The sequence below is a fragment of the Mustela lutreola genome, chromosome 2, assembly GCF_030435805.1.
Source record: "Mustela lutreola isolate mMusLut2 chromosome 2, mMusLut2.pri, whole genome shotgun sequence".
Lineage (NCBI taxonomy): Eukaryota > Metazoa > Chordata > Mammalia > Carnivora > Mustelidae > Mustela > Mustela lutreola.
Window position 1 is genome coordinate 15,271,257 of NC_081291.1, and position 14,228 is coordinate 15,285,484.

A 14,228-nucleotide genomic window follows, 5' to 3' on the forward strand; every position below is an offset into this window, starting at 1 on the left:
ACTCCAGGATCATGACCTGAGCTGAGGGCAGTCACTTAACCAACTGAGCCATCCAGGTTCCCAAAGCACTCCTTTCTTGCCTCCTATCCAGCTGCTGGCATGTTGTGTTGTCCATATCCTCTAAAGTATCCTAAGTGTTTGGCTGTGTCTCCCCACTGCTCAGTCTCCTTCTCATCCTGATCCATAAAATACAGAAGCCTCCCAAGACTTTTTCCCCCACCACCTCTGCTCTAGTCTGTCCCCAGATCAGCCAGATGATCCTTTACAGTAAATTGGATACCCACCCCCCAACCTGTCCATGCTCTCCCTGAGAGTAGTCCACACTCAGTACCCTCTTTCCCCCACCTCCTCATGCTCTTCTCTCAGCTCTGGAAGGAGCACCCCAGGTCCACCTTTTAGAGCCTCAGCCTGGTCACTTTTCCTAAGCATGTATCGCTAATCACTTTTCTCATGCCTGAAACAGGAGTGTTACTGGTAGTATTCCTGCTGGTGTGTTAGTAACTGTATAGTATAAATATTTCCAAGTACAGAATGATAATGCCTTAGGGTTATAGCTCCATGACTTGTGTTTGTTTACTTTTTTTTTTTTTTTTTAATTGTCAGGAGACATTTACTGGTGTTATGTGCTCAACTTGTGCCAGGTGCTTTCATTGGTCTCCTTAGTTTGGTTTAAAAATTCTGGTTCCTACATCATTCACCCCTTTGGAGTTGTTTGAGAATAGGTTTTTCTCCTCTGAGGTTCTCAGATCAGTGAGACAGTGGGATTTTACTAAAATAAAGTAGGGGTTGGCTCAGTTGGCTAGACAGGTGACTCTTGATTGACTCTGATTGGCTCAGGTCATGATCTTGGGGTTGTGGGCTCAAGCCTCATGTTAGGCTCCATGCTCATGTGGAGTCTGCTTGGGATTCTCCCCCCAACTTGCATGTGCATTCTCTCTCTCTGTCTCTCAAATAAATTAATTAATTAATTAAAATCTTTAAAATAAAGTAGCCTTGGGGCGCCTGGGTGGCTCAGTGGGTTAAGCCTCTGCCTTCAGCTCAGGTCATGGTCCTGGGGTCCTGGGATCGAGCCCCACATCGGGCTCTCTGCTCAGTGGGGAGCCTGCTTCCCCTTCTCTCTGCCTACTTGCGATCTCTATCTGTCAAATAAATAAATAAAATCTTAAAAACAATAAAAAATTAAAAAATGGAAAAATATATTGTCAAAGCATTTTCCAAAAAAATAAATAAATAAAGTAGCCTTTGGTAGAGGCAATTACAGTTTGCACTGACCCAAAGCCCCATATCATCATTTCACCTGTGATTTCATGGCCCCTTTGTTCTGGGGTTGCTTTGTAAGTATACCTGTGTAGCCTCTAGTGTAGCTACAACCTCTTTCTTGGGGTGAGGAAGATCTGGGTTTCATCCTGCCACCTCTCTGCCCCCCCATCCCTGTCTGAGGATGTATTAGAGCAGGCTCTGCGAGGGGCTGAGGCCACCTGCGTTTTAGCCTTGCTTTCTGGGTAGCATCCTGTGCCTTAGGCAGCGGCCTTTTGCAGACCTGGGGGACTCAGCTTTACAGTGGGCGAGCTGCTGTCAGGATATTCCCCTACCTGCATGGGGTCCCCCTTCAGTAAGAGGGAGCTGCTGTTTGTGGGCTGGCCGTTCCTGAATGGGCCTGTGGTAGAAACTCTGTTGTCTTTCCCTTCATTCTACCCTTACTGGCCAGGGATGTGAAGCAGATCCTAATTTGCTATCACACTAATCCAGCCTCTTCACCTGCTCTTTAGAATGTATTCTAATGTACCTCCTCACTGTTTTTTGCAGAGATCATAAATCATGCTTCATTCCTCAAGGCTGGTTTCTTCCCTATAGGTTTGTGGCCGATCCTGGGTTCATGCCTGCAGGTGGTGGGTGCTAGCCCTAAGTGCGGGAGGCGTGGGGAGGGGGGTGGGCACCACTGGTCCTTCATGCTGCGAGGAGGGAGAAGCTGCTGTTTACCAGCACCTGCCGTCCCCAGGAGCACGTGCCCTTTGTGGCCTCTAAGACAGCCACCTTGTGTGGAACAGGCTCCACCTAAGGCAGGACAGGGGGTGGGGTGCAGAGCTGGAGGCACTCTGTGCAGTGTTCGGCCCCATCCCCACCCCGTACCCCCTCCAGCTATGCTGGTCCTTCTTTTGGTATGGGAGGCATGCAGCAGCCCCCCTCCCAAGAATCCCCCACCAGAGCTGGAGGGGCAGGGCATGTGTGCACTGTCAGGATGGCTGTTAGTTCTGGGCTTAGGGTTGGCAGAGTTCTAGCCCCTCAGCTTCAGAGGCACACACAGCGTAAAAAGGCTATGTTGCGGGTCTTCTGCTGGCAACCCTAATCAACTACCCAAACTGGGGTGCTGTGGAGGATCTTATGACCCAGGGTGGTCACTAGGGCCGGAAGGAGCAGCCCTGTGGGTGTGAGGCTCTGCTCTGGCCCTTTGCCATTTCTTGTTTTACACCAGTGACAATGAAGTGAGGTCACCTGGGCACTACCTTGGTAGTCTGGTGACTTGGCACACAGCAGTCTGGTTTGGTTCACCCTCTCCCCTTATCTGTGTGGGCAGTTGAGAGGAAAGACTTCACGTAGGGTCTGGGTTTAGATGAGTTTCATGGATTGGAACCTGGAATTTACAAGGCCAGAGACTGTGCTGGCCGGCAGGGTGGGTGGGTGGGTGAGGGTACCAGGCTGGAGCAGAGGCAGAGTGGGGAAGCATGAGGGAGTTTGAGTACAAGATTGGGGAGGGCATCCTCCACATTGACTGTAGTCCCGCTTCTCCTTCAGTGGGTACCGGGCCAGACTAGGAGCTTCTCCCTTAGGGGCAGAATTTCTTCTGACTAGTGGGGACCCTCTTTCCTTTTTTTCTGGTTCTGTCTCCAGTCCTCTCCTGTTTGATCTTGATCGGCTCCTTTCTGGTCTGGGGAGCGCAGCTACCTGCTGTCCAAGGCAGCTACTGAAATTGTTCCTCTTGTCTAATTCCCAAATGTTCAAGGGGCTCCTGTTTTAGGCCGTCCCCAAGGAAAGATGACCCATGTGCCCACAGTGAGGGAGGGGAGGGTGACTGACACTCAGGACAGTGACTTATCTGCAGTCTCACAGAGACAGGGCTGATAGACTCAGTGAGCGGGCTGACTGGGTTTGTGGTAAAGGCATATCAGAGGACAGAAGCCAGGGACGCCTCGGTGGTTCAGTCTTAAGCATCTGCCCTTGGTTTAGGTTATGATCCCAGGGTCCTGAGATCAAGCCCTGCCTTGGGCTCCCCGCTTGGCGGGAAGCCTTCTTCTCCCTCTCCTACTCCCCCTGCTTGTGTTCCCTCTCTCTCTCTCTCTTCTCTGTCTGTCAAGTAAATAACATTTTAAAAAAGGAGGACAGAAGCCATAGAGTTTTAGGCTAAGAGGGACATGGGGGGTATCCTTGCTTTCTCCGAGCAGTTAGGAGACCATATCCACACACAGAATGGGAGGAGAGGATGGGGGGATATTTGGGGGAGTGTGACTGGGACTGAGCAGTTGGTACGGGGTTGGTGGCAGGCACGGGTAGGATGCCAGCAGGGGTTGGCGGCAGATGAAGGTCTTGTTGATATCCTGTGCCCTTGAGCTCTGAGTTCTCAAGCCCCACGTTCCTTCAACATGGGTGGAGCACCCTAGGGGTGACATGACCACTAGGAGACTTGCTCATTTGGACTCACTTGTCCTGCCTGTAGTAGCAGATATCTGAGTGCCTGGCCAGGCCACACTGGCCTGATGTGTGTATATGGGCCATTCTGCCTCCTGAGCCAGCAGCATGAGGCAGCTGTCTGTTTCATTCCTTTCACTCTAAGTCCAACCGAAGGGGCCCTTGGGGAAAGGCCCTGCACTACTACTGCTCATTTGTGGAATTGGCTCCTAAAGAAGATTGTGAGTGAATAATCTCAGGAGGGTATCCCATGTATGATGAAGTGGCCCCCTCATTACTCTGTGTTGCCCCCAGCCTCCCAGAAGGTGGGCTCTGGCACTGGGAATGACTGGCTCTGTCCAGGATAGGCCTCCCAGGGTATTCAGTGGTGAGGAAACTGAGGTGCCAGGTGCCCTGCCTGTGGACACAGACAGAGCCTGTGCCTGTGGACACAGGTGCCTTCAGTGTAGGTACACCACAGGTATGAACTGAGATTCTCTGAGCCCATGGTGTATTCCTCCATGGGCCCCATGTTGGTAGACTGGATGCCTACTATCCTGTGTAGAACTGGCACTTTGGGAATTCTATTAGAGCCTGGCAGCTAAATTCTTTTTTGTCCTCTCACGAACTCTGGCTTGGCTTTTAAGACTGACTGAACTCTTGTTGCAGTTTTATTTCCTGTGTCCTGCCTTGTTGGGACATCAAGGCTGGGCTCGGAGTGGCTCCTTTAAGAGCGAGTGCCTGTGTCCCAGACTCTGTTGTGGAATGCCAGCAGCCTCCCTGCAGACAGACATCACTGTGCTGTCCTCTGTCCTGTCTCCGTGAGGGTTAACAACACTTCAGCTTGTTGTCTGGAACCGGTTCAGACTGGTTTTCTGGAAAGTGCTTTGTCTCTCAGACTGAATCCTGGGAAGGGTCATGTGGAGCCCAGTGATGTCATGGGATCAAAAACTGACTCAGCTTTTTTTTTTTTTCTTCTTTTCTTTAAATCAAGATATGTGTGTACTGCAGGTACAGGGTGCTGGCACAGTGACGAGCCAGTTCTTATTCCACTCAAAGTTTACCTTGCTGGCAGTCAAAGGGTTAAACGTGACCCCCACCTCTCACCCCCAGAGGTGAGCAGGGAATGAGGAGAATGAGGAGCCTGTCCCTCACTAAAAGAGAGAAAAAGGGTCAACCTGAGGCAGCGCTAGGCTGGATGTGGCATTGACCCTGCTCCTGGGACAGTGTGATTTCCCTTTGCCAGATTACAGACACCTCCAATCCAGGGCAGGTACTCAGAATCCCAAATGCAGGGAGTTCAGACCTAGAACAGTTTGCCTCTGTTTGTTTGTGAGTTTGGAGCACAGAGGATTCCCCCTCCTTCTGATAAGGAGCCACTTTCCATTGTTCTTGTCCAGGTCCCCAAAGGTCTCAACTCCCCAGATGCTCCACTGATCCTTCCTAGCCTTCCCCAGGCAGTGAAGAAAGGTCTTGGGCATACTTTGTGGGTTCCTGGATTTGTTGTGCCTACTTCCGCTAACAGCATGTGGCAAGGAAAACTCTCCAAGCTGACACTCTGAAAAAGTTTCTAAGAAGGTAGCAACTTGGTTGTGCCAAGTTTAAATGTCGTGTTTTCTCCTTCTCCCAAAGTTCAGAATGACTGAAGAAGCATGCCGAACACGGAGTCAGAAACGAGCGCTTGAACGGGACCCAGCAGAGGATGATGTGGAGAGCAAGAAAATAAAAATGGAGAGAGGATTGTTGTCTTCAGATTTAAACACTGACGGAGACATGAGAGTGACGCCTGAGCCAGGAGCAGGCCCAGCCCAAGGGTTGCTGAGGGGGGCAGAGGTGCCGACTGTGGGCAGATGCGAAGGGCAGGCGGGTGACGGGCCCGTGGACATGCGTACCTCATACAGGTGAGCAGGAGGGACCTGGAACCAGGTCTCCTGGGTGTGAAGAGGTGGTGAGGAGATGGGGATGAGGCTTCCCTTCAGGTCTTCAGGAAGCAACTTTGGGTGAGTTGTGGAAATGGCTGTGGGTTCTAGTCCTGGCATCGCTGTGCTGTCCTGGACAGACCTCCCCACTGGGGCCTGGATATCAGTGACAGAGGTGTGGTTTTCAAAAGAGGAGGGATAGTATTCTCCATCAGCTCCCTTGTAAGGCAGCAAGTCTTCACTAAACTCCTACTTCTTGTCTGTTCAACTGATGCTTTTGATTTGTGGGAAAGCTCAAGAGTTTTGAATTTGAATATATCTCCTTGCTTTGTAGATTTGGGGTTCAGGAGAGCAGGGGTTCTAAGCTTCTTCTGGGTCACTGGGCTGGGGGCAGAGTCTGGAGTCCACCCCAGGGATACCTTGTACTTGTGCCATCACTCCTTATAGCCAGCCCATTATGAGGGAGGAGATCATTCTGTTCAAGTCTACTGTGGTGTGTGTTTTGATTTCTCCTTAGTACTGATTACTTCAAGAGTAACTTTACTGATCCTCAGTTTTGTGAGGTTCTTAAGGAGAAAACTTGGAGGAATTAAGACTCAATGTTGTTCCTGTCATACCCCCTGCCCCCCACCAATTTCTTCACTCAGAAACATTATTTTCTTGTAAAGAGAGGTCTGGGCCTGGCATCTACTGTTACTGCTCCCCTCGGAGGTCTGATGAGAGAACCATTCTCTCTAGAATGTTCACACCTAGATGTCTTTTGAACCAGATATGCCACAACTGGTGTGTGGCCCTCCTGGCCCTCCCTCACCAACTCCCTGGTCCTCCCCTACAGACTCCTTTCCAAGTCTGTTTGCCCTGGGTGGGGGTTAGGGGAGCAGGTGCAGAGCCAGGGAAGTTGGGAGCATGATTGTTGATTAACTCACACAGGGATGATTCTGCCCTGCAGTCTTCATGTTAAATTCATTTTGGAGGCCAGATTTTCAGAATCCTACAGATTTCAGAGGTCATTTGGCCTGACATTTCTCAGCTTTTACAATTCTTTTTTTTTTTTTTTTTTTTTTTTTTTTTTTTTTTTAAGATTTTATTTATTTGACAGACAGAGATCATAAGTAGGCAGAGAGAGAGAGAGGAGGAAGCGGGCTCCCTGCCAAGCAGAGAGCCTGACTCGGGGCTCAATCCCAGGACCCTGGGATCATGACCCAAGCCAAAGGCAGAGGCTTCAACCCACTGAGCCACCCAGGTGCCCCAGGTTTTACAATTCTTAACCTCTCTGAGATAAATGGGAGAATCCAACCTTTTCTATGGGGAAAGCATTCAAAGTGGATTGGGGGGTACTTTCTTTTTCTACTACCCCAAAAGGCCTTTTTCTGTCTGGCTCTGCTTTTTGCTCTCCCTGTTCTGAAACCAGAGGCCTCTTTGAAAGCTTCAGAAATAAAATCGTTAAGTCTGGGCTTTCTTTCCTTCCATCTGACTTGGTCCTTAGTGTTTCAGGTGCTGTCTCAGGTAGCTGAGGAAGAGGAAGAGCCCCTGCCTGTGAAGATCTGCTGGGTTCTTCTTGCGTCTGGGCTCCTGGTGTGCATTTTTTCCTGTAATCACCTTGTTCTCTGCAAGGCAACCCAGCAGATTATGAGGGAGAGATTACCACATCTTTCTGTTGACAAAGCCTGGGGCTACATTTGGCCTTTGGGCCTCTTGCTTCCAGACTTTCCCCATTATGCCCTATTGACTTCCAACCCAACGTTACTTGGACAGTTTGGTGTTTTTGAGGTTGGTGGGGATAATATCCTTATGACACAAAGGAAACAAGGGAGCAGGGATCAGAGATTAACCCAGGCACACAGGGCAGGGGTGATCCTACAGGACTAGAGACTCCCCAGGGCACTCATGGAGCAGTAAGAGAGTGGAAAGAGTTTGGCTCTGGTGGCTGGTAGGCAGAGTTGGGGTCACATTATATTCCCTGACTGATCTTGAGCAGATGGTCTTTTTGTTTCTTCGTTAGTAAAATAGGTGATAGTCTCTGCCTTGCTGGTTATTGGGTGACAGGTACCCAGAATTGGTCCTAGTGTGGGAAGTATTGGTGACAACTGTCCTAAAGTCTACACTCAAAATAAGGTGGTCTAGGGGCGCCTGGGTGGCTCAGTGGGTTAAGCCACTACCTTCGGCTCGGGTCATGATCTCAGGGTCCTGGGGTCGAGTCCCGCATCGGGCTCTCTGCTCAGCAGGGGGCCTGCTTCCCTTCCTCTCTCTCTGCCTGCCTCTCTGCCTGCTTGTGATCTCTCCCTGTCAAATAAATAAATAAAATCTTTAAAAAAAAAAAAAAAAAAAATAAGGTGGTCTACATGTAGAGCTAGTATGTCCCTGAGTTTCGACATAGAATATTCTGTTTAATTTATTTAAGAAGTACAGTTGTGAGTTTTGACAAAAATCATAGGATTAGGTATATCCTACAACTATTCTAAAACTTACCTGTTCTGGAGTGCGTGGCCCCAGCTTCTGTGTTAGAAACAGGTGGTCTTTGAATCCTTCCTTGTTGAGTGCATCTGGTTTGAGAACATCCCTTTAGGAACCTCCCTGTATCATGGTGTGGTTGTTCCATTGGTTCTCAGGTTAGTGTGAAATCCCACATTGGGTAGATCAAAAGGCATAGCTGTACTAACCATAGTTTAAGTGGGTTGAAGCTCTTCAGCTTCAGGTTCACTGAATCTTGTAAAACTAACAAGCAATTTTAGATGGTTCTGAGAGAATTTCATTTTTTCTTTAAATTGAGATAGAGGACACATACTGAAGGGTGCTACTTGATAACATTTACCCAAATGTGAACACATCCTTACAGCTTGATTCAAGAAACAGCCTTGAAACCCCCTTACGCCTGCTTATTGTCACCACCACAAGGGTAACCAGTTTCTTGGCTTCTAATAGCATAGGTTAGTTTTTCCTGGTTTTGCATAATACATAATGGTATTACACAGTCTGTACCCTTTGCTTGCTTTCATTCAACTGTTTGTGAGATTTATCTACATTGAGTTTAGCGGTAGTTAATTCATTTTCATTGCTGCATGGTATTCTGTGTCTAGAATTTCTCTTTGGCTTTGTTTCACAACTGCTTCGTTTTCTTTTACACTGTTCTGTTCTTTTTTTTTTTTTTTAAGATTTTAAAAATTCATTTGAGTTAGAGTGCATGCAAATGAAAGCATGAGTGGGGGGAGGGTCAGAGGGAGAGGGAGAAGTAGACTTGGGGCTTGATCCCAGGGCCCCAGGGTCATGACCTGAGCAGAAGGCAGACATTTAACCTACTGAGACATCTAGGCGCCCCTCAGGCTATCTTATGACTCAAATTGGACATGTTGAAGACTAAAGGGAGTTTCTGGTAGCTTCTAGGAGAGAGAATTTTCTTTAAGGAAGTGGCTGATGAATTAAAATCACCAAGATAAAACTTTTTTTTTACTACATTGGTGTGATGTGTAGCATACATAGGAAGACCAAAGGGTAAAATCAGTTCTTTCCCTCTCAACAGTTCCCCTCTCCATCTCTGGCAGCTTTTCTGTTTTAGGCTCCCAGTTTGTGTGTATTTTATTTTCAAAGTAAATCAAAGCTGGAGGGTAATTTCCAGCAACAATTGATTGAGGAGAGATTTTCACCCCCCTCAACTATAAAACAGGACGAAATAAGCCCAAAAATGTCAATCATTTCAACACTTTGGAAATTGATCAGAGGCATATAATGATCTGAGAAGTGTTTGTGCTTAAGGAACTACTGAATTTTGGGTAAGAATAGTGAGAATATGTGAGGATTTAGCCTGGGGCTCTTTCCATTCCCTCTCCCCAGTTCTGGTAGGGAACTTCTGCCTGGCAGGTGCAGGCTATGAAGACCAGCCCCTTTGCAGGATTGAGAAGGGGCTCATTCGATTTAGGAGAGCTGTGGACAGTAGCCCTGAAACCTTGGCCTTATTGGTTGGAATGACAGTCTTAGAGGTGGGAAATGGGGAAGGACAATGACTCTGTTAGCCCAGGATTGCAGTCATGGTTGGGGCAAGACAAAAACTGAAGAAATAATGTTCAAGAACATACGTGAGGAGAATTCCTGCCTGCTCTCATTCAAAAAGTTCAACAGACCTCAAGTAGCGGAAACACAAAGTGATCTGTACCTAGACACATTATAGATAGTCAAGATGTTACAAGCCAGAGAAAAAGAAAATCTTAAAAGTAGCAAGAGAAAAAGGGCTTATTACATACAGGGGAGCATTCATATGATTAACAACAGCTGGCTTCTCGCCCAAGATAAAAGCTGAATGGTATTCATGAGCGCTCAAGGAAGAAAACTGTCAACCTGGAATTCTGTGTCCAGCAGAACTCCTTCAGAAATGAAGGCAAAAAAGACATTTTCAGGTATAGTCCGAAAGAATCCACCACTGGCAGACCTGCCAGTTCTTCAGGCTGAAAGAAAATGACATGTTGGTAACTTAGGTTCCCAGGAAGAAAAGAGCACTAGAAATGGTAAATGTGTGGGCTAACATAAAAAACTTTATTCTTATTTCTTCTTAAAACACGTAACACTATGTAAAGTGTTAACTGTAACTAACATTGGTCATAGAATAGACCAAAATAACCATTTCATCTCTGTGGAAATTGACCAAAGCATACCAAAGTCTGTTGTGTTTATAATGGTGACAGATATGTCAGAGAATAATAGTACAAAACAGGAGGAATGAAATGGAGCTCCATTGGGGTAAAATTTTTCTACATTTTACTGGAATCAAGTTAATATTAATTTGACGCAGATTGTGGTTAATTAATAAGATGATCATTGTAATCTCTAGGGCAACTATTAAGAATAACTTTAAAATACAGTTTAAAAAATCAGAAGAATTTAGTTGTATACTAAGAAATGTATAACACAAAAGCAGACTGTCAATGAGGAACAACAAAAAAGGAATGTATGTACAACACAACTAGCAAAATGACACATTAACACATATAAATCCAATCAGATCAATTACTGTTTTAAATGTGAGGGGTCTAAAAACCCCAGTTATCAAGGCAGAGGTTATCAGACTAGATAAAAAAAAAAGCAAGATCCCACTTAATTGTATATTGTCTATAAAAGACACTTACTAGTTTTAAGGATGCTTTATCCTTTGGTAAAATAATAGGAAAAGCTATACTATAAGTAACCATAGGAAAGCTAGAGTGACTGTTACCAATGTCAGATGAAATTAACTATAAGACCAAAAAATAGTACTAGAGCCAAAGAGCGACATTTTATAATTATTTAGCAGGGAGACAGACATACCAGTCAAAAGTTTATATCAACCTAAGAATAGAACCCCAAAATACCTGAGATATAAACTGATAAGGTAGTAGAAATCACATTTTATCAATTATTGTTAGAGAATTCAGTATTCCACTCTTAATTGGTAGAGCTACTAAATAGAAAATTGTTAAGGTTCTAGAAGACTCAGAGAACATTGTTGATCCATTTGGCCTAACAGGAATCTATAGAGCACCAGTGACTACGGAAAACAGAATACATCTTTATACATGCTCATGGAACATTCTCCAGGGTAGACCAAAGGCTGGACCATTAAGCAACTCTCAGGGATGGTTTTGTTTTTGTTTTTGTTTTTTTAAAGAAAAAAAAAAACCACAATAACAAGTGTTGGTGATGTGGAGAAGGTGGAACCCTCATACTTTGCTAGTGGAAATGTAAAATGGCATAACATTCAGCGGTTTCTTACAAAGTTACACATGAACTTAACACAGACCCTGCTTTCTATCCAAGGAACATACTCAAGAGAAATGATAAAAACGTGTGTCTACACAAAGACAGGTACGTGGGTGTTCACAGCGTAATTCATAATAACTGAAAGATGGAAACAATCCAGATAGCCAGGCAAAGATAGATAAAACATGCTATAGGGGCGCCTGGGTGGCTCAGAGGGTTAAAGCCTCTGCCTTCAGCTCAGGTCATGATTCCCAGGGTCCTGGGATCGAGCCCCACATCAGGCTCTCTGCTCAGTGGGGAGTCTGCTTCTCCCTCTCCCTCTGCCTATTTCTCTGCCTACTTGTGATCTCTGTCTGTCAAATAAATAAATAAAATCTTAAAAAAAAACTTGCTATAACCATGCAGTGGATTACTATTGAGAAATCTAAAAATGAACTCCCAATTTGTGCAGCAGCTTGGATTAACCTCAGACTCCCCATGCTGGTGGGGAGACAACAGACCCAGAGACTGCATGTTGTATAATTTCATCTATGGGGAATATCCAAAACAAACTTATTATAAAGTCAGTGACCGGTAGTTGCCTGGGGATGGGGGTGGGTGGGAGCAGTGATTAACATCTCATGGGCACAAAGGGAACTTTTGGGGGGTGGTGAAAGTATTCTAAAATTAGATTGTGGTAGAGATTGTACAACTCTTAAGTTTATTAAAAATCATTGAACTATACTACAGTGAATGAATTTTAGGGGTATGTAAATTGTACTTCAATATGGACATTTAAAAAAATTAATGAGCTTAAAATAGTTTGGGGTTTTTTTTCTGGCATCCATAAACGTGCTCATAGTAAAACAAAAATCCACAAAGGTGGAACTTGAGCCTACTGGTCTTGTGAGACCAACCCAAAGGTCATGGACACATGCTTGCCCTCCTCCTACCCCACCCCAAATCAGGATTGTTGGAAGAGGCTGGAGTTGGGGCAGGCAGAGGAATCTATGTTGGGTACTCTATTTTGTTTCTGTGATAAATAGATTCTACTCCTATACTTTCCTATAGAGAGTCTCTTTCTTTCACAAGTTGCTGATCTTTAGAAATAATCTGGGCTATGCACAGGTGAGAAAAACTCCCCCTACCCCCACTTTCGGGTGGAGGAGCATTTAACTTAATAAAACATGAGCCTTTTCTTTAGAGGCTCTGCACCTGAAAGGTGAGGACTGGGTGTCTTGTCAGTCTGGGCCTTTGTGGGGTGTGGGCTTCATCAACAGCCACCCGCATGCTTTACTGAAAACGTGTATGTATATGCCTTTTTCTGAGACATCGGCCCTTCCTGGATTGTTAATAGGCCAGGACTAGGCTGACTCTGTGACCCACATTGTGACAGTTTCTGAAAGACTGATGAATCACAGACGTGTACCCCTGAAACAAATAACACATTATATGTTAATTTAAAAAAAAATGATAGGATAGGATGTGATCACAGCTACTTTCTGGTGTACTATAATATGAAACAATGTGCAGAGGTCTTGGAGACAAAGACTAGAGATTAAGGGGTATAGCTCATTGGGGATGGAAGTCCATGGGTGCCAAAGCAAGACCCATCTCTACTTCCTCATTTTATCTGAGCGGAAACAGGGCTGAGGCTCCCTGGGTCCCATGGGTGAGGCAGGGACAGTCAAGTAGGCCAGCTTCCACTTCTCAATAGCCTGCTATGTGGGCCTCAGTGAATGTGGGGCAGATGTTTGGATGACTTCCCTTCCTGGCTTCTGTTGGGGTGTGTGGCCTTTGGATAGCTGCATGTCTCCCTCCTAGCTCTGCCCATCCCTCTTTCCATCATGCATCTGATTTGCTACAGGTCAGGGCTTCACTCAGACTGAGGGCCTGCCCCCTGGGTAGAAGGGGCTCCTCTCTGCCACTGAGGGGTCCATGGCCTACTGGCAGTAGTCTGAGCCATTAGAGCTGTTCCTGACTTGAGTTTTTCTGGTTTTCCACCTCCCTAAGTCAAAGCACTTGCGAACTCAAACAGACTAAAAATGCACTGAAAGCACCCTCTGTTTACCAGGCCTGCAAAGCAGGACCCTTTTGTTAAAGTTGGTGTTTTTGATGACAGAATCACTGTCCCATCTTTCTTTAGAGACTTTGACATTCACCAAGGATATCATGGGGGTGACACATCTTTAAAGAAACTAGTCACCAAAAAAGAGGGAAAAAAAAGAAATGAGGCACACCTTCTGTGTCCAGAGACATCACCGGGGCTTGGTTGTCCTGCAGTGGTGTATTGTGTGCGGGCACATCACCCACATTCATGTCAACGCCTGTGTTCTCCTAAAACCAAAAATGAATCTGAAAGTAACATGTTGCAGCTGCCTGTTGTCTATAATATGGGTTTATATGGACGGCCTTGTTCTGTTCTGCATAGAAATGGGGCCTGCAGGTAGAGGGCTGCATCCCTTCACTCACCCAACAGGACTCCCTAGGTGACAGGTTGAGTTCTTGTCTAGCAGATGCTGTTTACAAGCAGCCTTTTGGGAGAGGAAGAATAAAAACTGGAGTTGCCTGCCCTGTGAGGAGATAAAGTGCAGAGAGCCTCTCCGAGTGTATTTTTCACCTATGTAGTCCAAAGCCTTAGGAGGATACAGAACCTAGTAGTCACCATAAAAGTAGCCATTTAAACATTTCCTGTCCTCCTTGATGGGATATACTCTCTCATCCTCTCATAATCGTGCCTCCTCTCAGAAATGGATTCTAGAAATGGAATCATGCATGAGCTCAGTGGGCTCTGGCTTCTCTCCATGTGCTTTGGGACTCATCCCTGTTGTATGGAGCATTTTGCTGATTTTCTCGTGTGCGGGTATGCACGCTGTATCCACCCACCTGACCATAGACACCGGGCAGTCTGCATTTTGGGACTGGTGTGAGTGTGGCTCCTGT

General features: G+C 46.1%; 1 protein-coding gene and 1 long non-coding RNA gene across 5 annotated transcripts in view; both read left to right on the top strand.

Moving 5' to 3' along the window:
* GATAD2A (GATA zinc finger domain containing 2A) overlaps positions 1–14,228 on the top strand; it is a 106,181-nt gene that overhangs the window by 62,153 nt on the left and 29,800 nt on the right. For 3 of the 4 annotated variants that reach the window (XM_059160631.1, XM_059160628.1, XM_059160629.1), the window contains exon 3: positions 5,296–5,564. In XM_059160631.1, coding sequence (XP_059016614.1) covers positions 5,296–5,564 — 269 coding nt within the window. The remainder of the gene's footprint in view (positions 1–5,295; positions 5,565–14,228) is intronic. The other variant, XM_059160630.1, reaches the window with a different exon arrangement.
* LOC131823809 (uncharacterized) lies at positions 6,651–11,693 on the top strand. Its single transcript, XR_009350668.1, has 2 exons — positions 6,651–7,697; positions 7,916–11,693. It is a non-coding gene; the product is annotated as an uncharacterized LOC131823809 (long non-coding RNA).